This window comes from Thunnus thynnus, chromosome 16, assembly GCF_963924715.1.
Source record: "Thunnus thynnus chromosome 16, fThuThy2.1, whole genome shotgun sequence".
NCBI lineage: Eukaryota > Metazoa > Chordata > Actinopteri > Scombriformes > Scombridae > Thunnus > Thunnus thynnus.
The window spans coordinates 29,783,786-29,798,649 of NC_089532.1; the positions used below are offsets into that span (position 1 = coordinate 29,783,786).

Below are 14,864 nucleotides of genomic sequence, written 5' to 3' on the forward strand. Positions count from 1 at the left end.
TCAGTTCTGAATTTCATTCATGGCAGTGTGGGAAACAGAAGCTTTTGCCAGTCCGTCCCCTCGGTTTATTGGTTGTAATTCGCGCAGCTTTTCGTATCAGTGCTTCTCTTCTCCTTCATGGCCCCTGGGAAGCTCTGTACAGTAAAGCTTATTTCCTCTTAGGCGTGTCTGACACAGTCAGGCTGTCAGGCAGCTTTCACTTCTGCCTGCTGTTCCTCAGATGATCAGCAGACTTTGAGGCAGTGAGTGAATCCTGGAGAGATGAGTTTCTACAGTGATGCGTCCTCTGAAGATATAAGCGACGAGCTGGAGACTTTGGGGTAAGACTGTGAAATAATTAACTCTTTGATGTAAAGCTTTCTCGCCTTTCTCCTGTTGCACAAAACGCCATCGCCGCTAGAAGCATAAGAGGGAAACGAACTGCAACCACTACTGTGCCAGACTCTATTCAAAAATCATGCGATTGAAAGTGTTCTTATTTATTCACAAACACGTAGGCTACTCTATGTAGAGTTACATAATGTTCAGTGTTTGTTGGCACTGTACACAGTAGAGGTGTTAATTCAAAGACGTGTATATGTTGGTGTATTATTGTAGTGAATGGTGGTGTTGTTCTGGTTCAGTCTGCACATACCAGGGCAACCAAATGCTGTTTCACGTTTTTTATTTAATGTTTATTTGTATAAGGACAAGTATACAGCATGAACTAATGCCACATACCCCAGCATGTATAGCCTTTAAAATACAGAAAACTCAACAGCAAAATAGATATGGAACTGCTGACGACTGCAACATCTAAGCAATGTGTATTTACTGACAGGTGACAAATTAAAGGAAAAACTGGTCCAGGTCTGAATGCTTGACCCCTACAGTGAGGGGATCTGGGGGCTCTGTTATGCTGTGGGGAGCATTTTGCTGGCATGGTTTGGGTCCACTTGTCTCCTTAGAGGGAAGAGTCACTGCAAATCAATACAAAGTTGTTTTGATCACCTTTATCCTATGATGAAACATTTCTATCCTGATGGGAGTGGTCTCTTCCAGGATGACAATGCCCCAATTCACAGGACATGAGCAGTCACTGAATGGTTTGAGTATGAAAATGATGTGAATCATATGATATGACCTTCACAGTCACTAGATCTCAACTCTATTGAACACCTATGGGAGATTTTGGACTGATGTGTTAGACAGCGCTCTCCACCACCATCATCAAATATGAACAATCAATCAAATCCTGATGTTGGCGTTGAGTTCTATGTAGCAGCAGAATTAGTAACAGCTGTGCAAAAAGGGACGTGAGGTGAAAATTATGTAAGGAGGTATTGTGGGTTTTTCCGTAATGATGGCAGTCAAGCCATGACCGACCTGATTACATCACTATCACATCGTCTGGGGTTGTTTCAGTTTGGACTTAGAAACTACAGATTTATACAGATATTACAAAATGGAGGTGTGGATTTGAAGTTTGACCCATACAGGATATGTCCACCTCTGATGCTTCAATCTCGGCCCATGAAGCTGGTGTACTCCAGTATTATGACATTGCATGGAGTTTACACCTTTAAATCAATACATAAGAGAACAGGAGTAGTTTGCTCTAGAGGAGTGGGCTGACCTACCAGAGGGGAAGTGTAGAAACCTTATTCAGAGTTACAGAAAGCGCTTGACTGCAGTTATTGCCTCCAAGGGCTGTGCTGTTAAATATTAAGTTAAGGCTACCAATATTTTTGGCCATTTTCATTTGTTTTATTGTATTAAATAATATATTAAGTTGTAAATCAAAAGCAAAGTTTCAGTTATATTCAATGTGAAATAAATAATGATGGATACCATATACTTGTGTCAGTTTCAACTTCATACAGAGAAAATGTAGTTTTTTTTAAAAAAGGTGGAAGGGTACCAATATTTGCGACCACGTCTGTATTGTGCATTTAAATCAAACTCATTCTGATGAACTGACTTTTCTCGTTTTTACTGCCATTTCCTTTGTATACTGTCTTGATTGTTTTCTGTTTAAATATCGCCATCACAGTTACTTTACATGTTCTCAGCATCTCTAATGCAAATAATCAACTTTCACATCCTTTCACACTTGTTTCCCCCACATCTGTCGCATAGGTTGAGGTTTAACAGCAAACATCATCTCCTTTTCCTCTGAAAAGCACCAGGTCTCTTCTCCCTCACTGCTTGAAGCAACAGTGCACCTGTATGTCAGGCCGCTTCCTGCTAGGGCACCATAATTCAATATAACAGTTCACAGATTATAAATGGTCTTGTATCATGATATGATTCTATCATATTATCATTTTACAGAACTCTTTGCACAGATTAATATATCCAATCATACTGTAATTAAATTAAAATAACCTAACTTGTTTTCCCCTGATACTGATTCCAGCACACAAACTCAGGGTATCTGATCTGAGACCAGCACTCCTTTCCCCCAAAATTTAAAATGAGTACATTTCTTACGAAAATTAATATGGATCAGATGATACACGATGCACTTCAGAAAGTGTTACAGAGTGCTTTACAGTGGAATAAAAGCAGAAAACCAACAACAATACCAAAGTCAAAGACAAATTGTGGAAGATCAATTTATAAAATAGATTGAAGTTTTAAGTGTGATAGACCAAACACCTCACGCAGCTCAGTTTTTGATGCTATGTCTATAAATACCTTCATGGAAAATGTGTACTTGTAGTGGCTATTTGTCCATAATATAAATGGAACATGAATCCAACTGATAATCAAAAGAGCACTGAAGCACCATGGTAGTGTAGTGGGAATGTAGGCAAAAGAAGTCCATCGTCCAAACAAAGTCTTTGAGTTTTCTTGGAGGATATTTATCAAATGCAAGCAGGCAAACAAATGAAGAAAGAAATCACAGCTCCTGCTGCCTCTCTTGCTCCAGTAACAAACCAAAGACCCACCCAGGTGCATGCTGGTCCTATACCTGCCTACCTACTTACACAATCTGAGGTGCTCATAGTGTTACCCAGTTCTCACAAAACTGAATACCAGTAAACTAAACTAAATATGCTAAACAAACATATAAATAAACTAAACTAACGAAAAATACCATGAAAGAAAATACCATAAAAATCTAATCTAAATAAAGCATATATCTATAGTAATCAAACACTCCAAACAAATACTAATAATGAATAATTATTAATAAAACAACAAACAAAATAAATATCTCCCTATAGTACTATCTGCAACATTTTGTTATGAATCTCTAACCTAAACTTCAGCTGTACACTGGACATGACAATATGCTTTAATGTCAGTGAATGTGAACGTTCTTGTTTCTCACCAGTGTTAAAGTGGCCAGTGTGAAACTGTATGGATTCCAAATACAACAGCAAAAGCTGTTGTACCTCGAACCAACCATGAAGGGGAGAAAAAGCTATGACTTGACCTTTGCAGTCACGGTTCAGTTGTCTGGATCTGAGCTGTTGGATCATGCTGCACTGTATTTTATCAAAATTTGGATCTTGTTTTTTAAGAAATATGATTGATCATTTTGCTTCTCAGCTCACCACATTATTAAGTAACAGGTTCTGTCTTTACATGAGAGATTTTATGTCTGATGTGTTGTGTTGAAGGTGGTACCACTATGACCTGTCCCGTCACGCTGCAGAAGCTCTGCTCTTGTCTAATGGGAGTGATGGAAGTTATCTCCTGAGAAACAGTCACGACGGACCAGGCTGCTTCGCCCTGTCTGTCAGGTCAGTCAGCATATATAACACCATCATTCTAAATGAAAGAAATATAAACACAATGTCACATAGACATCTCTTGTTCCTTTATATCACTGGTGTTACTGTGAGGCCTGTTTTAGAACATCACAACTTATGCTAAAGTAATTCCCCTAAACCTAGTGCAATGTACTGCATCAAACCTCAGTACTGTTTTGGTAGAGAGCAAAATGTTTTACTGAGTATCGAAAACTGTTTAATACCAAAAGTTGCTGAATTGGAGAATGAGGTTGTGCTTCAACAATGGGATTCTCAGTGCAGTGCTAAATCCAAAGTCCAGTGAGCATGTTTATTATAATTTGAATCTGTATCATATAATCAGAACAAATTCTCACATTTGAGATGTGCTACGTTTTCATATTTTTGGAACATGACCAAAAGCTGCTGTTCACTGCCTGGTCAGATTGGTGAACTTGATTTGATCATATGATAAATATTCAGATTATAATTCAGTTTTTATTCAGAAGAAGTTCTTGTTGTGGCTGCATGTGTTTAGAGGACGTTTAACATTTGAGACTGACTTCTTTTTTTAATATTTCTCAAAGTAAGGTATTGAACAAAGTATTATTTTGATATTGGTATTGAAACTCAGTATCAGAACTAGTATTGTAACATTTCAAATGATACCTGAACCAGTGATCAACAGGAAACACATATATGGTTTTGAATCTAATTGTTGCTCAAGGATCAGATAAGAGTGCTAATAAACATGTTTTTAACTGCATGTTTGTGTGCACATCCTGGTTGTTCTCATCCACCAAAATGAATGTTCATTAATCACATGAAAGGTATAGGCAGTTTATCAAGACATGAAGTAAAGCTACAGACACAGAACAAACAACAATAACAGTGAAGGAAAGCTCTCAAGAGATAATAATAAAGCATGTTGCTAGTTTTCCTTCATGAACATCTCGTCATCTTCGGTCCTGTTTACATTGCTCAAAATTGGAAGTTCTGAGGGAAGATATTCCAGGTGGCACAGGGATGATTTGGCTGCACACTACTGTAGATGTACTTTAAATCTTCCTGTTACACACAAAGTACACAAACAAGTATGTAAACAATGTGTTGCAGCCACTATGTGTCTTTGTACATGCTAATAAAAGCAAGTATATCATGAGCCTTAGCTTTACAGTTAAGAAAATAATCTAATTAATGTTTGACATTTTCCTTTAAGCTGCATCTCTGTAATGTCACTCACCTTTTTTCTGCAGAAAAGCACCAATATGGATCATTCTCTTGGATCATTTTTGCATGTGAATGACTTCTTTTAATTCAAGAAAAAGGTATCTTAAAGGAAAAGTGCAATGTTACATGTCATTTTATTTGTAACTTCACACACAGGGCGAAGGATTCAGTCAAGCATTTTCATGTGACACGTAAAGACAAAGATGGCTATGTGTTCGGGTTTAACAAGTTTGCAACCCTTCAGGACTTTATCAACCACTTCGCTAACCAGCCTCTGCTGGGCAGTGATGCAGGTATGCAGAGTCTCATTTCAGACATTCACTAACACATTCACTGCAAGTTAGCAGCTTCAAAGCAGCATAATGCTGAGGTGACTTTGTTCAGCCTCATACACAAATGTTTGATTCATGAGGAATTAAAGGTCTTCAAATATAGAAAAGACTCAAGTAGTTAGAATTTGTAAATGTAAAAGTGTTTGTCAGGATTGCTGATCAGGAGGCCTAGATACTGTCCATTTACTATAAACTGTAAACAGACCTGGGTTCAGTTTTCAGCTTACACACAGTATTTCTGCTGTTTTCTCGCAGAGCCCACACCAAATAAATCAACCAAGGATTAACCAAACTGTTTGCCTAACCTAAAACCAGAACCCAAAGTTGTTCTTTACTTGCCTAACCTGTTAACCAACTTTTACATACGCTGAACAGATGTCTCAAGTTTATGCATGCCACATCTAAGGAGGAAGCAAAAGCACTGGGCTTAGATCAGAGGAATTAAAGCCCTCAACTTATCCCTCCAGGCTGTGTACTGTACTGAACAAGCTACCAATCAAATCCCATCCCTAATATGATTATAACCAGGATAAGACTTATACTAGGGACCGTAGTGTACATGAAAACATACTCAATCTGTGTGTTGCTTGTGACATGACACAGATCACAGGATGACTGAAGTGAAATAAAGTTGAACTAAACTGAATATCATAACACAATATTGTGCAATTAAAACATAAGTCCCCTCGGGAGCACCAGTGGATGTCTGGCAAAGGGCAAACAAATGGCCAAGGATCAAATGCTTTTCATTACAGACATTAGGTTTAGATCCATGGCTGGGCGTAGAGTCCTTCAGCATTACACACTACCGGTCAATATAGCACCAACACAATGCCGGGTTAATGCTACCCAGGAAGCCAATCAAGACAAAGAGTTGTTCTGACCCAGTTTTAGTGTTATTTTATTTAACTAAAGCTTATTATAATCTACTCTTTTTAAACTTAAATGTCACATTTTGTTTTTGATTGTTAATAACTTAGTGACAATTTTTAGCTCAAGCTTGTTGTGTGTAACACTGGGTCAAAATAACAGTTTGCTGCTGGGTAAAATTAACCCAATGTTGTATTGGTGCCATATTGACCCAGACTGAGTACAGTTTTAACCCCTGTCACATATTTTAACTGTCACAGATGTTTTGTTTCTTGTACAAAACAAAGTGCATATGATATTCAAAAGATACACAAGTTCTTAACAATCAATAACAAACTGTGACTTGTAACTTAAAAAGGAGTAGAGTAGACTATAACAAGCTTCAGTTTGGGTGAATAACTCAACAGTAAAATAAAAAATAACACTAAACCTATATTGATCCAAACTGGGTAACATTTTAACCCAGTGATTTTTAGTGTGTAGTGAAAAAGGAAGGATGTATATACATCCTGACAGAAAGTTCAGCCTTTCCTCAGACCAAACCAGTGAGACTGAATGGGAAATTGAAAAATGGCAAGGCATTAGAGTTGGGTGATGTGATGATATATCCTGGGACAACAGGAACGTGTCAAACATCACATAATCACATCTCATAATCTGATTTTCCAGTGATGCACGATGCACACATGACACACATGAGGAATTGCAACACATTCCAGCTCTGTTACAAAATCCCCACCACACATTTTCCAATGTCACCACAAGAGAGAAGCCTCACTCATATGCATTGCGTTGTTGGATCTTGTGTTTTCTTCAGTTAGTCAGGACTATGACCTCCTCTCTCCCTCTGAACCAGGGACGCTCATGGTGCTAAAGTGTCCGTACCCATGGCGTGTGGAGGAGCCATCCATCTACGAGTCTGTAAGAGTTCACACAGCCATACAGACTGGACGCACTGAAAATGACCTGGTGGCGAATGCACCATCGGTATGACACTTGCTGCACACACATTTGAGCAGCTGATGCTCATGGATATTAAAATGTACGTGTAATGTGACGTGACTGAAGTAAAGGATAATTCCAGTCTGTTACAACTTGGGTAGTAATTTCATTGTTTTGGCCATCATTTCTAAAGGTTACGATAAAATTGTACTCATCAAAGTAACTGACCATTTGCTAAAGCTGCCCCCAACAGCAATTGTCCAATAATAGCTTACAGCAGGTAAAGCAGACCAGTCATGCAATGGACTTTACCGCATGTTCAAATGTTGAGCATGAGGCTCTATAAGAGTGATACCTGGTATCTAAAGAGTTTATAGGGTGGTGTCTTTTTTTTTAGTTTTTCAAAAGGTTTCCAAAATGAAAACTACAAGAGCACACATGTAAGGAGCAAATGTTAGCAAACCTGGCTAACTAGCTTACAACCTACAGTAGTAAGACCATAGTATGGTGTTAGCTAACTACATTATTTAATGTGGTCATAGCCAAGTTAGAGAAATACTTGTTCTGGACTGGAACATCCACTGTGTGTAAACAAGTAAAGCACACTGTCCAAGTAAACATATATTTATAAACATCCAAACCATTTAAAGGCATGTTAGAATGAACATTTTAATTACATTGTTACTTATAATACAGTACTATAATACTGGGGCTAACTAACCCTTAAATACACAATATTTTTACATGCCTTTTACATGGATCCGCTGTGAGGATGAGGACGGTGAGGTTGCTGAGTTTTTGCCTGGGACATACCTTCAGTCTTTCAGCATGATATCATGTATGCAGCCAACGAGTACATATTTAACCTGTGAGCCATGAACGAGCTCCATAATGTTGTCAGACACTGATAATAACAATCTGAGTCTGTCAGTAGTAAAAACAAGCACTTTTAGTGGATGTACATTGATGGGGCGCTATTGACCCAAAGGATTATATTGCAGCCCATTTCACGGCTGCCTGCTAAAACACTCTCAATCAATACTGGACCAATTTCAAAAATTGTTGTCCCCAATTAGACACTTAGACACAAAAAAATGGGAAAATAGGGTCCAGGCTGAAAAATCCCTAAGTTTCCCTTTAAGTTTTGTCTTTTGTCTTAAGTTTTGTCTTGTACAAAGACAATGTCCACAAGCAGTAACTAAAGAAACAGCCATGAGGTCACCCATCTCCCCCATTGTAGCTAACATGGAACATTTTGAACAGATTGACACTTTCTCCAAACTGTGCTGCTCCAGCACTGAAAGCTTCATCCAACACATCAATTCACTAGTGAACAGAAAGGGGCTTGTAGGTTTTTTGTGAAGACTAATAGGAGCACAGTTCACAGGAAACCACACACATAGAAATAGTATCTTAATTTGAATTCTCAGCTATTACAACACCAAAGATCAGTGTGAGGAGCCTCGTATCAAGAGTATAACATCTTATCAGTGAGAAGGAGGCAAACAGCAAGGACCCTCTACAAGAAGTGTGTCATCATTGACATCCAACACCAGAGACCCTCATGTTACTGAAGTTCAAAACTGATGACAACTGAACCAACCACATAGTAAATGAAAAAAACAACTTAATTCACTAATGAAAACCATGAGATGTGGTTGAAGCTCCTGAAAAAGCTAGTAATTTTAGTTGAAAAAAATGAGAAAAAGAAAAATTATCTTTGGGATGGGTTAGGGTGATGGTGGGGCCTCCTATGCTCCTGTGTCTTTTTAAGTTATTTAAAATTTTGAAACTTGCAGCACAAGAGCAAGCGGTGTTGAGATGGAATCTGTTAGTACATCAGTCAAATCAAATCTGCCGGAAGCTTTAGCATGGGCCCACCGCCACTCAGTGCTACGCTGAGTGCGTACATAACTTCTGTAGTCACAGTTTGCATCACAGGCGGATGACGAGCAAAGCAGGACACTGAAGTGTGAATATGTTTAAAATAGACTCAATATTTATAAAAATGAGTCAAAAAACTTCTCTCACTTGTAGAATTTTTCTACTGACACAAAACATTTGTTTTCAGCTGGGCACAAAGGAAGGCTATCTGGTGAAACAAGGAGCATTTGTGAAGGTAAGAGTTACACCTCACCATGTCTAAGCATGAAGCTTTTACAAGCTTTTATCAGGACGTCTGTTTTCAGCTGTGCTACTGTGACTGCAGTTGAAAACGTTTTAACTGTAGTAGAGCAGGACTATTTTAGGAATATGTGGTGTTCAGCCCACTTACTGAGTAATTTGAAATGCTTCCAATTTCAAACCTCGTTGCAGAACTGGAAACAGAGATGGTTCACACTAAACAGATATGAACTCAGATACTTCAAAGACAAAGTGGTGAGTCTGTCTTCAACTCTGGGAAATCATGTGTTAAATGCTATTTCGCTTTACAAGGGTTCGAGCTTGTAGTATGTAAACATAAGCTGGAGTGTGTCTCTGTTGCAGTGTGAGGAGCCCATTCGAACCCTGGATCTGAGAGCCTGCTCTGCAGTCCAGTTTGACTACTCTCAGGACAGAGTCAACTGTTTCTGGTAAGTGTTGGAGTGGAGTGTTGGACCATCTGTCAGTGATGGTTTATTATCATACTTCCATAAAGACAATAGACAGATTAAAAAAGAATAATGGAAGTCTGTGCAGCAGAGGCTGAGACATGATGATTTTTCGGGTGTTTTCACACCTATAGTTTGTTTGCTTTGGTCCCAATCAGTGGATGAGCTGCTACATTGTTGCATTTTCCCTTTGGTTCAGTTTGGTTCGGTTTGGTGTCACACAACAAAATTTCAAGCAAACCAAAATGTATCAGTAAAAGCCATGTGGGAGCTGTCATTCTGTTCATTGGTCAGAAATCTTGTGGGGTTGGAGGCTGGAGAAAGGAGTTTTTCAGAAACAGCAGATAGGCCACAACATTCATAAAGGATTTGATTTTCCTTCTCGCCTTTGTAGAAGAGAAAATAAAACTGATGTATGAACCATAGCATTCAGGAATACCAAGTACTTGTTCCACACAGGAGGGTAGATTAATAAAATGATCCTTGAACATATTTTCTATCAGCAATAAAGTGTACTACTGTTACACTATGACTCAATAGTGATATGTAGATGTGTTCAGGCCTGAACTTTTATTAAGCATATGACATTTGGGCCAGATTTATCAAAATCTCACCAGTTATTTTTGCATGTAAAACCAGATAGAATCTCACTGATTTAAACTTTATTGATAAAAAAAGAAAAGCAAAAAAAAAATGACATGCAAAATACACAACCGCATTTTAAATTCTACTTTCGTTTTATATATGGAACTACTGTGATATTTAACAACAGGGGGTTATTGTATGGGTCATTGTGATGGCGAGTAAAATCTTACGCACAGAGAACATGGTGATTACTGGATCGTCAACGTGTATAAAGTAAATTTAACTTGAAACTCTCTACCACACAGTCAATTATAAGTTTCCTCTGAGCTAAACTCTGACTTATCTCAAAACTAATGAGGAACTTCATTTCCTCTCTAATTTTTCCTCTTATCTCTGTGCATTTTGGAAGTATTCAGGATATTTTGTACTCAGTTTGAAACATTTTCATTAGATGCCTCTTCGGCTCATTTCGTGTTGTGAGTGAATTTGCATCTGTTTGCACCAACTTTTGCCTTTCCATTGATTGCATATGTAATCACACCGTGTCTAAAATTTACTTGCGTTCTTTCTGAACACCCATTGAATCTCTTTAAACATACAGTATGCTCCGTGGCCAATATTTCCTTCCATCTCACTGTTGGTGTTTGGAGACTCAACTGTGAACTGTGTTGAGTAACATCATCAATAAGTTCAGAGGAAATGTTGAAGAGTTCAGGAAACAAATCAGGTCGTGTATAAAAATAACACAACAACTAAAACTACACACAAGAAAGTCAATGAAACATGTACAACATAATAATATAAAAAGGTATAAAATGTAAACAATATGACCATGACTATGAAATACAAACATCACAATGTGTGTAATACTGTATGTAACAGATGACAATATAAAGAAAAAGTGAACCAAATTAATTGCAAATCAGTCAGAGCTCTGCAGTCTGAGGTGGGTGTTTTCTTCTCAGTTGTACTTCCCCATGGTAGCAAAAACTGACATTTGCGTTGTTTGAAAAGGGGGAAGTTTGAACAGATAAATAACAGAAGGAAACAGTGGGAGGGAAGAAGAAGGGCACATGAGCTGAAAGGCAGCAGTGGTTTTACAGCATTTCTACCCACTGATGCCCCTTTTCCTTTTACATAATGTCTAATGCTGCTCAGTTATTAATGCAAACAGGAAGTGCTGATTTAGCTTTCTATCAGGCTGCTGGAGTATCATTTCTGTTCACACAACCTCCTTGAGCTTCTTCAGGCATACAAAGCAAACACATACGCACTACAGCAATGGAGGATGGGTGATACAGTGTGTGTGCTAAAAGGGTGCTTCTCACTTGCCTTATTGCTTGTCTTCTCACTCCTCTGCTGACCTGGGAATTGGCATCACGAAGGACGTTCCAATGAATTCATTTGAAATTCATAATTTTTGTCTGTTGTCTCTCAGCAATAAACACGTTGTATTTGTCCATCAGTGTAATTTCCATTTCCTCACATGTGATGCTGTAAATCAGCCACAATGTGTCAAGTAGAAACTATATTTTGACGTGAGCTATACTTACATCATTTACATTTTTCCTAAAACATTATGGCTGCTGAATTATTTCTGCACAGATATTCTAATCATAACCTGGATCATAAAATCAACTTGCAATTGAAATACCAATACAAGCAGACACATGCTGCCATATACTTCTCCAGAGCAAGGGCCACTTATGGCTTCTGTGATATTTATTGCCATCCGGCACACAAAACTGAATGTAATCCCATGCTGTTGTTACATTATCCAGGAGACTCCTCAAATGGACACTCTTAAATGCTAATGCATTGTGGGACAAAATAACCACAGCATGGTCTCTAACGCTCAGTTCTGTTGAGATGACTGAATACTGCTTTTAGTCAAACATGTGATTCTCTGCTCTGGTCTGTCACAGAGTAGAATATAAAATACTTCTTGGCACTTTTTTATATCTGCATTACTGGCCTGTAGTGAGACAATAAATGCGAGCCTCACATCATGGCGGCTGTTAGTGTACAGACATTAGCTTCGGCTGCCTGCTGATGATGCTTTCTCTAATGATATTGCTTTTTTGTTCATCTAAAATCAAAAGTTTGATTTAAAACATGTCCTACCTTTGAAATGAAACCCAGCCAAAGCTTCTATTAAACAATGAAAGACATTCAAATGAGACAAATGATATGACCTCTCTCTGACTTGGTAATAGGCTATCTTTAAAGGACAGGTTCACAGTTTTTCAAGTGTGTCTTAAAACAGCAGTCAGGTGTCCATATGAACAGTGAAAGAGGTTTTCCTCGCTGTAATTATTCCTCTTGTTCATACTGGATATTAAAAGATCCTTCAAATGTGCTTTCAATGTAAGTGATGGAGGCCAAAATCCACAGTGTGTCCACACAGTCATTTAAAAGTTGATGTGAAGCTTATATGAGTCTTCATCAGTCTGAGTTAATCATATCAAGTGGATATCTGACACATTTACAGTCTTTTTAGCATCAAATTCCCTCTTTGTGTTGACTCAGACAGTGTTTCCCTGTTGAGCTGCGGTGGAAGTATAGACACAAAACGACTGTAATGTTGAAAGATATTTACTTTATTTGACTCATTTGGATGCTGGAGCTTCATATTAGCTTCAGATAAACTTTTAAATACATTTTAGCACAGAAGGAGGACTGTGGATTTTGTCCCCCATCACTTCCATCGTAAGTGCATTATGAAGAGATATTCTAATGGTCAGTATGAACAGGAGGAATGATTACAGCAAGAAAAACAGATTTATATGTTCATTTGGACACTTAGCTGTTATTTTAAGACAGACTGGAAAAACTGTGAAACTGTCCTTTAATGTCAGAGCTGGTAAAGTCACAGATTCATCATAGCAACACATTGTGTACCAAAATTAGATGTTGTACCCTGAAACTGTATTACTATGTTTACAGTCATGGCAATTAGAATCACCACACATCTGTCTTGCAAAATTATGTAATATGAGCCAGCTCCCACAGTGCAGATGTTTGGTTCTGTGTTGTCCTGTTAGCTTGCACACATACCACAGTAATACACAGCTTTCTTTCTCTTAACCTGGGGGTAACTCTGCATGACATATATTCTCCACAGTATGGTGTTTCCTGAGAGGACATTTTATCTCTGTGCAAAGACCGCTGTGGAGGCAGATGAGTGGATCAAGATCCTGAGGTGGAAACTGGTGAGTTCGTCTACACTGTAAATTTTAAACAGTGCTGGTAGGAAGTTTGATATTTTTACCAGTAACTTAAACTGTTGGAGAGCCTCCCCTCTTCACTCCATGTCATTGTGTAGTTTCAAGACAAAACATCTCTGGACATAGCAAGGTCCTGCCTTTCATGGGGGTTGATGAGAAGCATTCTAGGAAATAGAGGAAATCACTAACTGAAGGGACAGTTGGTAATTACCACACTTTATGACTCAGGAAGTCCTGCAGTGTCATAGATGAGGGATGATTTTTGTTTGAAGCAGTGCAAACAAATTGAAAGTGAGTAACATGTTATATAGCTTGTGTAATATTAAACCTACTTCCTTATTACTGAAAAATACCATATTTATTTAATTGCTGAGCAAACACTTTTGATTATAGGATCCTCTGCTGGTTCCAAAAAACACACTGCTATACTATATGACTGTGTGTGTGTTTGCGTGTGTAGCATAAGTCTCTGATATTGTCAGTTTGATATTGAAAGCTGAAATTCTTTGTGACCATTTAAACTGAAAGTAGAAACAGTGTTAAATCAGTAATCTGTACACTTCCACTAAATAATTTCCTAAGGTTCTTAGGTTAGTAGTCAGAACACAGCAAGTCAGCTTAACATGCAAAACATGCCATGCCTTTAGAGAACTAAAGGCAAGCAGACAATTTAGCATATGTCGAGTAATGTTTCCAATAATAATTTAGTAATTAATTCATATTTATTTAAATGGAGGTTTTGGTGTTACCAGTCACACACATTAATTGATGAATGCTTTCCAGTTCAACATTTCCTGTTGTCTGTATCCACAACACAGATACAAATCTGTAACTACTCCAAAAAAAAAGGATAAGAATATGGGTGTAAGGATCTAAAGGGACAGTTCAACAAAGCTGGGTCACATTTCTGCCTCTACCTCAATACAGTGGAGGCAAATGCAGTCTAGTTTATGTTGTCCATTAATCACAGGGTTTGTGGTTTGATCCCCAGCTCCTCCTGTCCACATATTGAAGTGTCGTTGAGCAAGAAACTGAACCCCAAATTTTGTGTGACTGTTTGTTTGAATGGGTAGCATTATGTATAATGCAGTCCATTTAGTTTGTGGTGCTCACAGCACTGAAAAATGAATTAATGAGCAACACATCTTTCCAGTAAATGGGCTGCATTTATATAACGCCTTTCTAGTCTTTGACTACTCAAAGCACTTTACACTATGTGCCACATTCACCCATTCACACATTCATAAACTGATGGCAGAGGCTGCCATGCAAGGTGCCAACCTGCTCATCAGGAGGAGTTTCTAATCATTCACATACACTCACACACCGATGGCACAAAAAAAGCAATTTGGAGTTCAGTATCTT

General features: G+C 38.2%; 1 protein-coding gene across 2 annotated transcripts in view; it reads left to right on the plus strand.

Annotated features, from left to right (window-relative positions):
* dapp1 (dual adaptor of phosphotyrosine and 3-phosphoinositides) overlaps positions 1–14,864 on the plus strand; it is a 26,316-nt gene continuing 11,452 nt past the window's right edge. The window contains exons 1-8 of one of the 2 annotated variants that reach the window (XM_067613973.1): positions 1–320; positions 3,612–3,734; positions 5,109–5,245; positions 7,011–7,141; positions 9,168–9,215; positions 9,413–9,475; positions 9,584–9,669; positions 13,397–13,484. In XM_067613973.1, coding sequence (XP_067470074.1) covers positions 262–320; positions 3,612–3,734; positions 5,109–5,245; positions 7,011–7,141; positions 9,168–9,215; positions 9,413–9,475; positions 9,584–9,669; positions 13,397–13,484 — 735 coding nt within the window. In that variant the 5' untranslated portion in view covers positions 1–261. The remainder of the gene's footprint in view (positions 321–3,611; positions 3,735–5,108; positions 5,246–7,010; positions 7,142–9,167; positions 9,216–9,412; positions 9,476–9,583; positions 9,670–13,396; positions 13,485–14,864) is intronic. The other variant, XM_067613974.1, reaches the window with a different exon arrangement.